Genomic DNA, 16618 nt, shown 5'->3' on the forward strand with positions numbered 1-16618 from the left:
TCTCCTGGTTTTTTTGTTTTTCTTTTCTAAAATGAAAAGGTTGATTGTATGTCAGTCTGATTATGCAGTTGTGCTCGCCTGAGTTCCCTGCTCCCAGCACAGTGTGCAGTTCCAGACAGGGAGCTTGCACCAGAATGTCAGTGTGTGTGCTTGGTTTCACGGGAGCTGCCAGATCTAACCACAAATATTTAAGGTGGTCAGGCAGGAATGGGCTCCTTAAACCCTGCAGTCCACGATTTTGTGTTGGAGGAGTGCACAGAGTTTTTAAACTAATAAAATTTGTGGCACCTGAGAACAGCTCTGCTTTTAAAAGCTTTGAGTGTAGAATGGGAGCCTTTATAAGGGACTGAGGCGTTTGTGTGGTGCCAGCGTACTGTGATTTCACATATGGGTTTCTTAGGAATATGTAGAAAATGTTATTGTGGGCTGCTTTTTAACAAGGACAATTATTTGCAAACAGCTGAATGCTGTAGGTCTGGTAGCAAGATAACCCTTCATGGGAAGGGGCTGAGGAAGCCAGGGTAATTTAAAACAAAAGCTGCATCTCCTGAAAGGATAGCCAGGGCTGATGAAGCTGTGTGGATGGATGACTGGGAAGCTAAGCCTTCTCTCCAAAGCACAGGTTCATCACAGAGCCGTAGAATCCCAGGATGGTTTGGGTTGGAAGGGACCTCAAAGACCCAGTGCCAGCCCTGCCATGGCAGGGACACCTTCCACTGTCCCAGGTTACTCCAAGCCCCGTCCAGCCTGGCCTTGGGCACTTCCAGTGACCCAGGGGCAGCCACAGCTTCTATCTGTGGCCCCTACAGAAAGCCCCTGTCCCTCCCTTTCCCCACAAACTCCTGTGAGATAATTCAGGGTCTCACTGAGACGCCTCTATGAGCAAGAGCAGGTCTTGAGTTTCCGTGGTCCACTCAGTAAATTGGAAGTGCAAACAGTCCTTTGATCATTTGTAGTGTGCTGATGTAGCAAAAGAAATAGGAGGGAGATAAATATAAAAAAACTGAAAGCTTTTTCGTTGGAACAGATTTTTTTTTTTTTCCTGAAAGTTAACTAGCAGAAATTGCATTGGAAAGAACACTAATCTTCCAACTGAGGACAAAAAGTATAGCCAGATATTATAATAGTTCATGTGTGAAGAGGATCTTGGATTGTTTAGCCTGGAGAAGAGTAGGCTCGGGGGAGACCTTGTTGTATCCTGTTATTTCTGCCTCGTGACAAGTTTGTTAATTGGTGCTCACAATCCAGCTCTTTGTGGCAATATCTCATCTGTGCCAAAGCAGGTGGTATTTTTTAAGCCAAGGTGCACAGGGCATTTGTATCCTGTTATGTGAAAGACATTTATTCAAAAAAGAATTCTTTTCTGCCCAGGGACAAAGGGATTCTATTTGAAATCTCCAGCTGAATATTGCATTTTGACAAACTGTATGGAAATGAGCCAGAGATCAATAATCCCTTATTGGACTAATGCATATAAATTTAAATTTGCAAGGCTCACTACTTGCTTGTGGATGAAAGGAGACATTCAAATGTGATTTTAATGGTTCAGCCATGTGATTTGATTGCATTATCAGGTGTATCTCTGAACTGAGTCCGTGACTCTGTTTCCTCCCAGGATTATCCCGTTTGTCCGTCCTGTGCGCTACGAAGATGTGCAGCAGAAAGTGAAAACAGCATTTGGGCAGCCCCTGGACCTCCACTACATGAACAACGAGGTACTGAGCTGTCAGTGCTCTCTGCATGACACCTCCTTTCCCCATCACAAATCCCCTACGCAGAAATTTAATTTTCGGGTCTTTCTTTAATACAAACCATTGCTGAATCCCTGATCCAAAGGCAAATGTGCTGATCCTGGTAAAGCATCTCACTGATGTGTGTGTTGTACAGACATCAGCATCTTGTTCCCTTGTTCTGCTGCTGCTTAGGACACTCTTTCTACTTGAAACCCAATTTCCACGTGATCATTAGTTCTGGATTCATAAATATTCTGAGACCATTTTCTCCTCCGAGAGTCAGGGGCTGACAAGTCTCTGTTCTTTGCAAACAGCAAATGCAGGTAGCAATTCATACTTTTGTGGGTGGTGCTCTAGAGGAGGTTGCATTAGGGTCAGCCATTTCTCTGACATGGGAGGAAAACCTCATTAAAAAGGACAGTAAGACAGTATTGGAATGAAAATTTGTGGAATAACTGAGCAATCAGAATCTTGTTGTACAGTCTGGTATTTTTCTAATATTTGTTTAAATACCCATTGTATTTAAAAAACCCATTGTAGAAGTAGACTTTTTTTTTCTGTCTTTTCTAATGATTTTCTTCCATGCTCTTGATTTTGCAGCTTTCTATTCCTTTGAAAAACCAAGATGACCTGGATAAAGCTGTGGATCTCTTAGACAGGAGCTCGAATGTGAAAAGCCTGAGGATACTATTGCTGTCCCAGGACAGAAACCATGTAGGTAACAACTGGGACTGCAGCAAAATCAAGGGGTTTACCCTTAAGACTCTAAAGCATGATGGCAGCATTAACTGAGTGTGACAGGGATTATAAAATCACTCTTGCCAGGCACAAATGCATGTGTTGATCCTCTTTGCATTGGCTCAGCTATAGGTGTCTCTTTGTGTTGGGTTTTTTTTCCCTAACTTCAGCAGCTGTTTGGCAGCTAAAACATTGCAGCTTTTTAAGCTGTCATGTGAAGGCCACTTTATATCAAATACCCAGTGGCTGTAGGCAGAAAACACTCGATGAGTTTGGTTTGCAGAGAAGTTTTATTAGCTTTGATTAATAGCACAGTGATGAAAATGCATGGAATCATTTTGCCTTTAGAGTACAGGTGTCCTTGAAGAAAAGCCTTTATCACTTTTCTGCCTGGGTGAGAAGTCTGGGGACAGCTTCCAGTGATTTTTCAGCTCTGTAGCCCTAATGCATTGGAAACTGAGTTGCCTTTGCTGATAGTGGTGTATTCAGACCCAAGATGAACTGGGTTGTCTCTTGGTTCACTCTCCTCTACCACAGGTGGCTGTGGCAAGCGAGTGTCAATGTAGTTTGCTTTTTCAGCAGAAAAGATCATAATATGAGAAATAAATCTTTAAGTCAAGCTCCCAAAGATGCCCATTTTAGACAGTGAATGAACTGCAAGATGAAGAAGGCAAAAGGAGTCAGAATTTTCCCTTATTCCTGATCTGTGACTGAAAAACACAGTTCACTCAACCAATATAGATTTTTTTTTTCTTCAGAATTAAGGTCATGCAGCTTTTCAAACCAAAGACCTCAATAGCTTAGATAGTTGATTTGCAAATTACCACATTCTCCTGAAGAGTGTGACACAAAAAGCTGCTCTGTTGGTAGTAGCTTGTCAGTCTGGAATGTTCATCCCTATTCAAGTTCTGCAGGCTGGAGCTCAACTCTTGAAATAATCACACCTGTAATTCTTGGCACTGTCATGATAACTTAAATTTACTTCTTGCTATTTTTTAATTTTATAATCCATGGTAATGGAAATACAAATAACTTCAGGAGTGTTAACAGCCCTTTCCCAAATGACTGGGAAGGTGTAGGAGGGGATGATGCTGTTCCTTGTCCTGTGCAATTGTTGCTGCCTGTTCTCTAGATAACACTTGGCAAGAAGGTCTTTGGTCTGACCTGGTGCAGTCAGACCAAAGTTCTGTGTTGTCAGGAAACATCCTGTGAAAGGTAGCCCCAACTTTTGGTACAACACACTCAGACAATCCTCTTTCCAGGCCTCTGTTCAGTGCCTTCAGGCTGCAACCCGATGTCACATGATGCCATCTAACTTTGCATAAACACTTGGTAAATCTCACCCTGTGCCAGCCAGTAGCCACTGCTGATGTCCTTTTTTATTAGCTGTTTTTTCCTCTTTTACTCAAAGCAGAAACAAACAGCCTTCACTAAGTGCCACTGTTTCCCCCCCTCTCCTCCAACTTCCTCTGCTGCTCTGAGTTGCCTGATGGGAGAGCCCTCCATGGGATAAAGCCCACAAGCCTGAAGGAGGTTTCTTGGCTGCATGATCTCATCCCACTGAGGGAGCGGGAAGCATTATTTTCCTGAACTACAGGATGCAGATTTTCTTTTGGTTGTGCTCTTCTTTTTCTGGGGATGGAAAGGTGACTTTGGCACAAATATGTACAGAAAGCAAATGAACCTTACAGCAGTAGCTGGGTCCCTTGTACAGGAGCCTGTGTCTGTGAGCAGCACTCAGATTAATTTTCTCATGCCTCTTTCTGCGACTCATTTCTTTTCTCAGTCAGTTCACCCCTGCTGCCAGTTTTTTCTTTGTAATTAGAAACTAGTGGAGAGAGCTGGTGAAGTTGGAGCACCTGTGGTACCAAAGGCAGACTGTCCATCAGCAGGGTGACCTCTGCACCCTTTATCCCTCTCCCATGGACCTGCCTGTCACTAAATGACACAAGCAAAAACGACGCACCACAGCCTTGGTCACGATGAAGAGACTAATTTATTTTTTCTGACTCCAATCTTTTATAGTTCTCAAAGGTGCCAGTGGATTGGAGGGTGAACGTGCCACCTCTCCAACGACACTGCACAAACTACCTGTACATCAAATTTCTCTGTCTCTATGAAAGAATGCAAAACAATAGGTTATTTACAGAAAGTTGTGTGAGAAAGTTCTCTACAAGAATGTAAACTCAGAAGGCTTTAGAAAACTCTTGATAACCAGGGCGACACCTGCCCATGGTGGAGTTCATGTGACTTCAATCAGGCTCTTTCCTTACTGCTTTCAGGTGTATGTACTCATTAAATGTGCATCCATCCAGTACTTTAATATCAAATTGAAGTATTTGAATTGTTGTATCTCGTTTGCCTGTCATACTCAAATAATTTTCAGAAGTCAGAATTTATTTCCTTGAGGTGTCTTTGGTTGTGTTCTTTTCAAATAAGATCAATTCTATAACTCAAGAGGAAGAGACTATTACACCTTCTTGTAAAACTAGGTGTGTTGGGTCAAGGTTAAAATTGAAAGTGTCTGCAGGTATTGAGCCCCTGCTTTAACACAGGACCTCATTGGCTTGGGGGAGGTTTCATGTGTCTCATTCCTCTTCCTGCTTTGAATGAGATGAGGGCTCTGTGGAAAAATTATCTTTAATTAGATAATATCTATGTAAGTTCAGGGGAAGGATGAATAAATTCATCTTGGCATCTCCAGACTGTTGGTGCTATTAAACTCTCCAGAATTTATTTTTACTTAGTCTGAGTTATCAATTTACTTTTTAAAGGCTGTTTGGAGTCAGGTTGTTTCTGGAACAGTGCAAGATTCAGAATTTATCTCTCCTGGCCAAGGTGGCTGATGGAAATTGTAGGTGCTTCTGTGTTCTGGTCTCAGGGGGTGCCAGGAGCACCTCGTGTTTCACAGTTACCTGCTAGAGTCAGACACTGAGACCTGCAAATCATGCACTTGAGTTGAGCTCCACTTGTTCTACTTCTCTGACTCCTGTTTTACACCATAGTTGTAGACCTGGCTCTTTTGCTGTCTTTTTGTTTGTGTTTTCTGAATTAATAAGATTTCAGGCTCTAGAACTGTTGCTCAGCACTTTCTTGGTACTAAGCATAATATTTTTTGAAACTGCTTGAGCTCCTTCGTCTCACTTTATTTTGTTTTATTCTTTTCATTTTACCCAACAGACCAGTTCTTCACCCCATTCTGGACTGCCCAAGCAAGTCAGGATTAAAACTTCCCAGTCTGTAGGGGATGTGAGCACACCCTATCAGCAGCCAGAACCCAGAAGCAGGCATCTGTCTGTCAGTGAGTATTTTTGCCACTTCTACATGTTTCTGTTTGTTGAAATGTAGCTTTTGGGCACTAGTGATTATGGTACAGCATTTAGGAGAGCCATGAGAAATTGAAAGGTTATTCTGGGACAAGGCAGTTCATTTTCAAAAGCTCTTAATATGTTTACAGTAGAATGTTTCAAAGTTCCTTGCTAAGTTGTGGAACAGCTGAGGAGCTGCTAAAGGGGATGTCCTAAAGCCAGAGCCATTGTGGTTAGAAATTTGGAAAGCTGATGTGAGTCTAAGCTTTTTATTTAGATTGGCAATTTCAGTTCATGTAACCTAGATTTGATTTTTTTAAGTCGGGCTTTGGAATCTGTCCTGTCTCCTGTAATCAAGCATTTTGCTAGGAATTACTATTGCCTATCCAGCTAGTGTCCTACATTCTGAGTTGCCTCAACTTTCACTTCTAGAATTATCAAGTGAGTAGAGCACAAGACAAAATCAGAGGTACACAAAAGATAATAAAAAAAATCAGAGTAATATGTACCTCTGTCTCATTTCTTTGGGTTTCTGTTAGCTCAGTGAATTCCTGTTTGGGGGAAATGTTCATGTAGGACTTCTGTAGTTTTTATGACTGTTTTTATGACAGCTATTTTGGGGCTTGTCAGAGCTAATGCCTGAGGACAAGTGATGCCAGTCACACAGGGCAGTACCAGGAGCTGGGAATGTCAGAGTTGTTTTGTTTGCAAGTTCTTCACTGTAACAAAGGAGTGCTTCAGTTTCATTAACTCTGTGAACTTGAGGCAGAATTATTACATGATTTTAGATCAGTATTTGCAGTGCAAAGTATCAAATAATAAATCAGCTTAAACCACAACAGTCTCCATACTGGGGGGGTCCAAGCCAGAGTTGGATCCACACTGTTCTGAGCAGAGGTAACTGGGAGAGTGAGCTCAGAGGGAAGGACTTGTGAACTAGAGCAGTAGTTCTCAGTGTGGGACTTGTCTAACAAACCTGCTTGTATCCTGTGGAGAGTTTGCTGATCCCCTTCTGTGCAATTTGCTTTTATGAAGCAGCAAACAAACAAAGAAGTACTGAAAGCTTGTGAAGTACGTGACTGAAACGGGGACAAAAAGACTTTTACTCTCCTTCCTAGTTTGAAGTTAATATGCATAAAAAGAGCAACATTCCTTGGTCCTGAGAAGTGGTATCTATGCATGTCTGAACACCACGTTTCTTCTATAACAGACAAACTGAATGCCAAAATTATTTCATTTAAAATATATCTATATCCGTATTTTTCTTTACTGACATTCTGAGGTATCCAGATAATGGTGCCAAAGCCAACAGACTGTAGCAAGTGTCATGGGTAAACTGTATGGTGATAAGGGGCTCCTTGTGTATCCCAGTTACACACTTTCCTCTTACCCCAGCTTATGAATGCTTTCTGAATAGCTTGTCATTCATCAGTCAAGAAACCTTTGGTTTTATTTTCTGAACGTGTCAGAGTACCAAACATTATGAAGAGGTTCCAGAAGAGTTCCAGTTGTGTCAGAGGTCTGCTGGTAATTTGGCAATAGCTTGGTCTTGCATCAATTTCTTCTTCCTTCTCTTTTCCTGTCTTTGGTTTGGAGGAGGAATGTGCCCTGTTTGCTGGTGTTTCAGGCACAGAGACTCTCCAACTCATACTGTGTCATGCAATTAAAGTCCAAAGCAGTGTTCAGCTAAAGTTTTTTGCAAGCAGGAGAGTGACCTGTGTGGTTCCTGAGCTCCAAACAGCCCAAGCCTGTTGTCACCAGTTTGGAGCTTTGGAAGTAAAGATAACTTTTATTTAAGGGGGAAAAAAAAAAAAATGTTACTAAGCATTCTGGCAGGGCTTGTGTTTTTTCCACTCACTTCCTTTGATATACATGGATTTAGTGCCGACTTCCTTTTCCTGCCCAGGGATGGGGCCTTTCCACAAGAGCAGCTGGGCCGGTGCCAGCGGGCCCTGGGCTCGCTCTGGCCGTGGCATCTGTCGGAAGGAGTGAAAGTGCTCCCGGGGCTGGGGCAGCCCACGCACTCCCGGGGTTATCCCACCCCTCCAAACGGCTCCAGAGGGCTCATGAGCCCTGCGAGCTGCTCGGGACATCAGCTGGTAGCTCTGAGCAATGGACTGTGGACCTGACAATCTTGGCTCCGTGATCTTGGAGGTCTTCTCCAACCTTAATGATCCTATGATTTTATTAATCCCTTTCTTTTCATGTAGTTCACCCCCCTTGCACTCTAAGCCATGCCAGCATTGTTCGTTTTCCTTCTGCAGCCCCATGAAAAGTGTGTGCTCTGCTTTTCAGTCCATTTCTCCCAGCTCTTTGCCTTCACTCTTTATTACAACTTCTATAGAAAATATTTTCCTTGGGAGAATATTTGCTGATCTTTACCCATCTTTCCTAGCACCTGAGTACACACAGTTAATTAAAGACAGTGTTGTAAGGAGCACAGCTTGAGAGCTGATGTCCACCTGCTGCCTCTGGCTTCATGTGTGACCTTGAGCAGATTGGCCTGGACCACAGCAATTCTTGGAGCTCACACTGGGAATTGGTGGCAGCTGCAGGTGGATAGGTCACTGCAAAAAGGGAGTTTTTTTCTTCCTGTATCTAAAGTTTCAAAAAAAAAACCTAAAAGTGAAGTTTCTCTCAGTAGGTAGCACAAGAGAAACTCTTTAGGTAGTGCCACTAACAGATGATTAAACTGGAATTATGCTCAGAAGGTTGAGCAGAAGAGGTTAGAAATAGGTGACTGCTTTGTGAGGAGCTTCAGCAATAACCACGTAGCAATCTAAGACGTCAGTAGGGTGCACGTCAGACAGTTGGGTTTTCCTGGTTCCTCGTCTGTCGGGTAACTCTGGAGTTACTGTGGGGGGCAGGGGTTTGGTGTTGCAGGCTGTGGGGGCTGGCTGTGGCAGCAGTGTCAGCCAGCAGCAGTGTGAGTGCTGTCCCTTGCAGGCTCGCAGAGCACGGGCCGGAGCTCGCCCCCGCCCGGCTACGTCCCCGAGCGGCAGCAGCGCATCGCCCGCCAGGGCTCCTACACCAGCATCCACAGCGAGGGCGAGTTCATCCCCGAGACCAGCGAGCAGTGCGTGAGTATGGCCCGGGAGCAGCCTGGAACACCTGCCAAGGGATTCTGCTGGCATCTGGGCCCTCTTCCTTTCCCAAATATTCACTGGCTGTGGTTGCATCAGCAGCTTTAAGTGGTGAGGCGCACGTTGTTTGGAAAGTTGTGGCTGCCCCATCCCTGGAAGTGTCCAGGGGCAACCTTAGAGCAACCTGATCTAGTGGAAGGTGTCCCTGCCCATGGCAGGAAGTGGAATTGGATGACCCTTAAAGTCCTTTCCAACCCAAACCATTCTGGGTTTCTAAAAGTGCTGCTTTGTGCATTTAAGCAGCCTCAAACTGTAGCTGATCAGAGCCTTTGTTTGGGCTTTGTTGGGCTGCCAGAAACAGTTCCCTGTTCTGGGCATTGCCCCTGCACCTCTGACTGAGCAGTTTTGGTGCTGTCACACATGTGACAAGGTTTCCTATTACCAGGTTTGTGTGGCACTCTTGCTTTTGAAACTCTGCTCTCCATTCAAAAAAGTGGGAAGTGAGGCCAAAGGGCGACTTGCAGGTGGATGCAGCAGCACCAGCAGAGACTGTTCCTGGAGCCAAACGCAGCACAAGGCTGCTAAAGCTTGCATTTTTCACAGCAGACTCCTTCGACAACTAAAGCAATGCCTCAAATTTTATATGAACCTGATTTCTGTGGGAGATAAAGGAAAATTATACATTTAAATAGGCTTAGACTCCCTTCTATAGCTGGACATCCTGCAGGCAAGCAGTTGTGGGCTCTGCTCCTCTGTCACAGCCTCTCCTGGGCCCTGGACTGCACTTATGTTGCTGTGTGGTTTCTTCTGTGTTGCAGATGCTGGACCCTCTAAGCAGTGCTGAAAACTCGGTGTCAGGAAGCTGCCAGTCCTTGGACAGGTGAGCAGCCAGGTACAAATGTACAAACTGGTGAGAACGTGCGTGCTCAGATGGAAATGCCAGTTGTACTTACATAAAATCCCGATTTCTATCTCATACATTTTCTTGGAGAGAAACAACTTACTTCCTATCTATATGCCACTGTATTTTTTAAAGAGCATTAACTATGTCTTAAGGCTGTGTTCTTTTCTGGCACAACCACAGACCAGCAAACTGGTGCTTCAGTAGCTTTATGTTATAAATACAAAGTTCTGAAGAGAGCAGCCTGTGTGGAGCCACCCCTCTGAGAACATCTGGCTGCAGGGTATTTAAATCTCTTTTAGACAAGGCTCTACTTGTTCATTTTAAAAATAAAACAACAACAACGACAACAAAAAAAAAAAAAAAACCCAAAAAAAAAAAAAAAAAAAAAAAAAAAACAAAAAAAAAACCAACCCCAAACAACAGCAAAACTTACTCTCTCCTTCTTTCTCTATTAGTCCTTCTTTCCGGAAGTCACGGATGTCAAGGGCACAAAGCTTTCCTGATAATAGGCAGGAGTTCTCAGGTATGTCTTTGGTACAAAGGTGATTTGATCCAGACTTTTTCTGCCCTTGGCTGGCTGCCCTCCCTGCTTGCTGGGATTGTATAAATAGAAGAAGTGGGGACACGATGATGGAAAAGCTATGAAGTTATTTATTGCCTCTTCCTAAAAACCTGCTGTTACAGGAAAATTCTGTCATTAGAAGTTACATTTTTTCAAGGAGCCTCACTTTTGTCTTTGCTTCTCCTGCCAGACCGTGAGAATCAGATCTACGACAAAGCGGGCAAAGGTGGGACCTACCCTCGGCGCTACAACGTCTCCATGCAGCACAAGGACTACAGCGACGGTGAGTTGGTCTCAGACCTCACTTTCCAGGCTGGGGAACAAAAGGTGAGGCAATGGCAGCCTCTACACGAGTGTGACTCCTATTTGGAGAGCCTGGAAGCGCCCTGGTCCTTGCAATTAGTGCTGAGGTTGATACTTGTCGGAGTCCAGAGCATCCCTTTGGCTGCTCCAGATGCCTCCAGACCCTGGCAGGGGGCCCAGGGACCTTGGCAACAAGTCAAAAACACCCGTGGCTTCAATTTTAGCCCATGGGAGAGGCTGCCAACCTTATATGAGGAATTACAAGCCAAAAGGGTTTGAGTAGTGTAATAAGGGAATTGATGACACAGGGTGAAAAAGTAGAATTTTGGGTTTTTTTAGAATGTAATTCAGGGGTACAAGATGGAGGAATCTGGGCGTGCCCTAGCCTTTTCTTCCTTCTTCTTGTCCTCCATGTCTGGGTGTGATGGTGACACTTTTCTGTTGGTTTAGGATAGGGACACCCTGTCCAACACAGATTTTAGGTGTTGGTACAGGAACTGTAAACATGGTACACGTAATTTTGAGTTTATAATGTGGGAGACGCCCGGGGCTCAGGGCAGACTGCCATGGCTTCTGTACTAGGTGGACCTCAGCAGGTCAGAGAGAAAATATTTTAGATAAGAAGAAATAAACAACCTTGAAAACTCAGCTTCACACCTTCCAGACCTTTTCTTTGGCTGTCAGGCTAGGGAAAAAAGGACTTTCACACTGTTGGGGTCTTGCCAACCAGACCCTGACAGATCCTGCTGTCCATGATGCCACATCTTCATGGAACCCAATGCTTGTTGTTTGTAATTCTTTGTTTACTTTGTCATTCTTGTTTACTTTGTCCTTTCTGGTGTTATCTGGGCTGAGTAGGGGATTGTGGACGTAGTTGTTAGACTTGGCCCTATATAAGTACTTTCCTACCACAGAGATTCATTGTACTTTGCTAATTTGCACTGCAGATTTGCTTCTGGATCTTATAAATATAGCAGGGAGTTAAAGAATTACATCTCTGCTCAATCAGATGGCTTTATGCAAAATAATCTCTCAAAATTTCATGAGGTGCAAGTTGGCATAATCTTTGTTTATGGTTTTTATTTGCAAGTCCAGGCACGTTATCTAGAAAGTAATTTTGTATGTAATTGTTAACAACACTTGGAGCTTGTGCTCAGAGCCTGTAAACCAGATTTTTCCTTTGGAAGGTAAGTTTAGATCTTACAGCACTGAGGGCATTACAAAGTGTTCTCTGCCTTCTGCTTTGGGAATGATCCAGAGCTGTACTGAGCTCAGGCTCAGCCCTGAGCTGTTATATTTTTGCATCTCGTCTGTTTGGCAGCAGATTCTGCTCCATGGGAACAGAGCAGAACATGGGATTTCTCTCCCTTCTCCCTGCTGCTCAGCCCCCAGCCATTACCTTCCACTTGCAAGCATTTATTTTAAAACCCTTCCTTTTCCCCAGGCCGGAGGACGTTTCCCCGGATACGACGTCACCAAGGGAATCTCTTCACCTTGGTGCCTTCCAGTCGTTCCTTGAGCACCAACGGGGAGAACCTGGGCCTGGCACTGCAGTACCTGGACCCCCGGGGCCGCCTGCGGAGCGCCGACAGCGAGAACGCGCTGGGAGTGCAGGAGAGGAACATTGCCACCAAGTGTAGGCTGGCTGGGCTGCTGGGGAATGCCACCTGGGCTGTGGGCAGGGAGGGCTCCGAGGGTGAGCTCCAGACCCAGCACACTGCCAGAACCTGGCTTTAACAAGCCATTTTTACAACCACATCGTTCCCTGGCTGTGCTTTGAGACTTGTTTGTCACACCCACGAGACAAGTGTTGCTCTTCTCAGATTTCTTCTGGGAGCTGGCCCTTCCTTTAGAGAGCATTGCAAATTCAGCTAAGAAGTAAAAATTCACTTCATCTAGGTGATCTACAGGGTTCTTAAAACAGGCAGACACGCTTATTTATTTTCTTGCTATGTTAACATTTTCAGTCAGGCTTTTGGGTTACAGTTATTCTATTAGTTGAGAGCTGTACGTATTTCACTTGCTCCTTAGCAGAAGGATTTACTTCTGTATTAATGGCATCCTTGAGTTGTTTTGTTGGACAGCTTTCTATTAGAAAAATAAAAAATAAGTGGAACATAAGTCATTATTGATGAACTGTAGATATCCCGTACAGTAATTTAAGGATCAAAATGAAGAGTAAGCTTGTAGCAGAGTAAGGAACACACTAAAATACTGACTAGCAGTAAATCTGATGAAATTAGACATGTCAAAGCAAATCTCTCAGCTCTTCTGTATTTTCACACTGTTCGGATGGCTGGTTCTTGTCTTTGTTTTTAGAGTTTCTTGTTAGATCCAACATAATTGGATGCATTGAACTGCAGGAGTCTGGTAGTGTTGCTTTCAAAGCTGGAGCTAAAGCACTGGTCTTTGAGTAATATGTTTTGGGATTAAGGGCAGTCTGAAAAACTGGGCTCAGGTATTAATCTCTGGGTCAGGAGACTGCTGCTTATGAATGTGAGGGCTCCCAGTGCCCTGAGGATGGAATCTCCTGCTGGGCTGTTGGAGATGCTGCTTTACCTGGGTCTCATGGGTATTTTTATTAAGTCTTAACTGTTCAGCAGGTGAAGAAGCTATTCACACTGTGCTAACACGGTCCTTACTTTATCAATGTCTAGTAGGTAATTATGACTTCTAATCTTTATGGTTAGAGAGAGCCTTGCAGTAAAATCCTTCCCACAGATGTTAACCCCAAACTAGCTGGGCAAAGAAACTCAGAATAATGTCATTCAAGTTGTCCCAGAAGCTTAAGTCATTCCCAGCTGACTGGGATTGATTTAGCAAGGCTAAATCAGCTCTTCTTCATCTGATGCATGTGGTAACTACAGATCAAGGGTTGGAAGCTGCTCTTTAGTTGCTGCATCATCTCTTGAGGTAATGATTTTGTAGAACCCACCTGCTGGTGGAATGAAATTTCACCAACCCCATTGAATAACCGGTCTGTAAAACACACTTGCAGAACGTTTTGTGGTGTCATTTTAATGGGACATCAGCCAGCAGATCCTTGAGAGCCTGGATGGTTGGATTCTGTTCAGAGCTCTGCCACTAACTCCTTACTCTGGGAGAGCACCTCATGTTTATTCCACTACAGAATACCTGGTTCAGTCCCAGTATGATGGAGCTTGGTCCTTGAAAAGCCCACCTTTGTTTTTAAACAGTGTAATGAAAAGAGAAATGATTGCTCTTCTCTTTTAGCTCCAAGTGCCCCAATAAACTGGCGCCGAGGAAAGCTGCTGGGCCAGGGCGCCTTTGGCCGCGTGTACCTGTGCTACGACGTGGACACGGGCAGGGAGCTCGCAGCTAAGCAGGTCCAGTTTGACCCAGAGAGCCCTGAAACAAGCAAGGTAATTCTCACCTCAGCTTCTAAAACCCTCTGAGGTCCTGTACAATGTCTCTGTCTGTCTGTCCTTGAAAGCTGGCGTCTTATTTAGTTCGTACTAAGGTTTCAAGTCATGTGGAGAAGAATAGGAGTCATTTAAAAATTACTTTTCTGTGTTATTAACTTCAGCTTGAAACTAAAATCCATTTTCTGGCTTCATTCTTGGCTCTCCTTTCTCAGCTTTTTGGGTTTTTGCCAGGTTACTTGAGGAATACTAGACTGCCCTGTGTTCCTGGTTAGAAATGGATGTGAGTGAAACTAAATCCAGCAAGAGTAGGTTTTTTTTTTTTCTTTTTTGAACAAAAAAAGCTGCTTGCACATGCAAAACCCACTTCTGGGTTTATATGGTACACCCTGTATCAAGTGCATTAATTACCAGTTTTCACTTCTGAATTCTCTGTGTCCTTAAAAACAAATGGAGCTGTGGGGTGTAAATTAATCAAGAGCTGTGATGTGACAATACTGGAGACAGTGGAGAAGGGACAGGCACCTTGAAATAGGGGACAGCACTCAACTTCCTGCACAGGGCATGCAGCTGGAATGGCTTTTGGGTTCTTTGCTAGTGTTTTAACAGTGTACCAGTGAAAAGTTGAAAATGGGACTAATTTGGGGAGAAAACATTATCCCTTTTTCCCTAAATCCTCATGCTTCAGTACCTTTGATGTTCCTCCTGTTCAGTCCCTGGATTCAGCAAGAACCTGGTACTTTTTCTGAGCAGCAAACATTTGTGATTCCATCTGAAATTGCTGGGTAACATCTTTGCCTTTGCACTGTGATACCCTGTTGTCTGTGGCAAGAGCAAAGCAAAGGATCAGTGTCATGTGCAGAGCTGCAGATTCTTTGAAGTAAACAGGAGAGGAAGCTGTTTGTATGGGTTGATTCCAGTAAATCATCAGTGTGATCAGAACAGGGCTGGGTGACAGAAGCTTAGCAACTCTCAGCACCTGTTGTTTTGCTCTCCAGTGGGTTAAAGTTCCAGGTCTGTAACTGTATTCAGAGCTGCTTCATAATTACACTCCCTGCCCACAGCTTAGTGAGAGAAGTGAGGTTATACCTCTGTTGTAGGTGGAGAATCCTTTCAGCCACCCGGGATAAAGCCATGCAGATGACAGAATCAAGACAAGAAACAAAGTTTTTTCTGGTACTAAATCTGTGTATGATACAGCCTGTGTTCTATCAAAGCTTCCACACCAACACTTAGCTGCAGATAATGCAGTAAAAATGAATGGGAAGCCCTGGTAATGTTTGCCTTTTCCAGGAAGCAGATAAAGCGATGTCATGGATTACATTTCGTAGTGGTGGTCTCATCCTGACAGTGAAATTACAAATTTATTATTTTTTATATTTATTATATATTTCCTGAGGCTGCAATTTTATTTTCTCCTTCAACATCCATAGGAGGTGAGTGCACTGGAGTGTGAAATTCAGCTGCTGAAGAACCTCCAGCATGACCGTATTGTGCAGTATTATGGCTGCTTAAGGGATCGAGCGGAGAAGACCTTGACCATCTTCATGGAGTACATGCCAGGGGTAAGAGCAGCACAGTCAGGGATCAGAAAGGGAGGTGGCTGGGTCTGTTAGCTGGTTTATTAGTTGCTGTGATCCCCCTAACCATGGCATCTGCCTCAGACACTCTTAGGGTTCTGCCTTCTCACGCTCATAATGCCACCACTTTCATTTTATTTATGCCCAAATAACCTCTTTGGTTTTTTCCTTAAGTGTCTTCTAGTTGAAATACATTCTCTGTAACAGTCATTAAAGCCAGTTCTTTTCTTGTCTGAATTTGCTCTACCAAAGTACCTCAAAGGACTTGGGCCAACATATAAATCCTGGTAACTGAATTACCAGAATCATGGTACAGCGAGGCTAAAACTGACTCTCCAAAAAGCGAGGCTTTTGACCCAGATAAGTCTGCTGAACTATTTTATTGCTTGTCTTCACAAGTTGTACCAGTAGACAGAACCTCCTTAAGCTGTTTTTGCCATGAAGCCTGTCCTTGCTGTTCCTAAAAAGGGCTTCTTAGGGCAAGATGCTCATAGAGCCTCCCAGAAAGGCTTTAGCAGAGGCCAGAGTTCATTGCGGGGCCAGCTGGGTGTATAACAGCCAGGGCTTTTGGGAGTGGAATGGACACTGCAAGATTTGTGCTTTGTCACCTCTTTGCCAGTTCTTTCTGTTTGCTTTTTGGCAGGGGTCAGTGAAAGACCAGCTGAAGGCTTATGGGGCCCTGACGGAAAACGTCACCCGGAAATACACGCGGCAGATCCTCGAGGGCGTCTCGTACCTCCACAGCAACATGATCGTGCACAGGGACATCAAGGGTGAGAGCAGGGCCAAGGCAAGAGAGCTGTCACAGCACAAGTGCTCTCAGTTTGAGAGCAGAAGGGTTTCATGTGGGCACCTACCAGATAGTGGTAACAATGGGGTTCTTGATCTCGTTGCAGTTTTGGAGGGAAAATTGGTTTTGGTGTCTAAACCTCAGTTTGTGTCCACATAAAAGCTAAGCTCTAAAGTTTGTTTTTTCCCTGGTGCTTTGTGTTCAGGACCAAGTAAAGTGAAGATTTACTTGTTT

General features: G+C 44.1%; 1 protein-coding gene across 1 annotated transcript in view; it reads left to right on the top strand.

The window, feature by feature from the left end:
- MAP3K3 (mitogen-activated protein kinase kinase kinase 3) overlaps positions 1 to 16618 on the top strand; it is a 35167-nt gene that overhangs the window by 11341 nt on the left and 7208 nt on the right. Inside the window, exons 5-15 of the mRNA XM_053965026.1 lie at positions 1616 to 1715; positions 2334 to 2447; positions 5652 to 5772; positions 8726 to 8859; positions 9681 to 9742; positions 10222 to 10289; positions 10519 to 10611; positions 12076 to 12267; positions 13866 to 14014; positions 15448 to 15579; positions 16238 to 16367. Coding sequence (XP_053821001.1) covers positions 1616 to 1715; positions 2334 to 2447; positions 5652 to 5772; positions 8726 to 8859; positions 9681 to 9742; positions 10222 to 10289; positions 10519 to 10611; positions 12076 to 12267; positions 13866 to 14014; positions 15448 to 15579; positions 16238 to 16367 — 1295 coding nt within the window. The remainder of the gene's footprint in view (positions 1 to 1615; positions 1716 to 2333; positions 2448 to 5651; positions 5773 to 8725; positions 8860 to 9680; positions 9743 to 10221; positions 10290 to 10518; positions 10612 to 12075; positions 12268 to 13865; positions 14015 to 15447; positions 15580 to 16237; positions 16368 to 16618) is intronic.

This window comes from Vidua chalybeata, chromosome 26, assembly GCF_026979565.1.
Source record: "Vidua chalybeata isolate OUT-0048 chromosome 26, bVidCha1 merged haplotype, whole genome shotgun sequence".
NCBI lineage: Eukaryota > Metazoa > Chordata > Aves > Passeriformes > Viduidae > Vidua > Vidua chalybeata.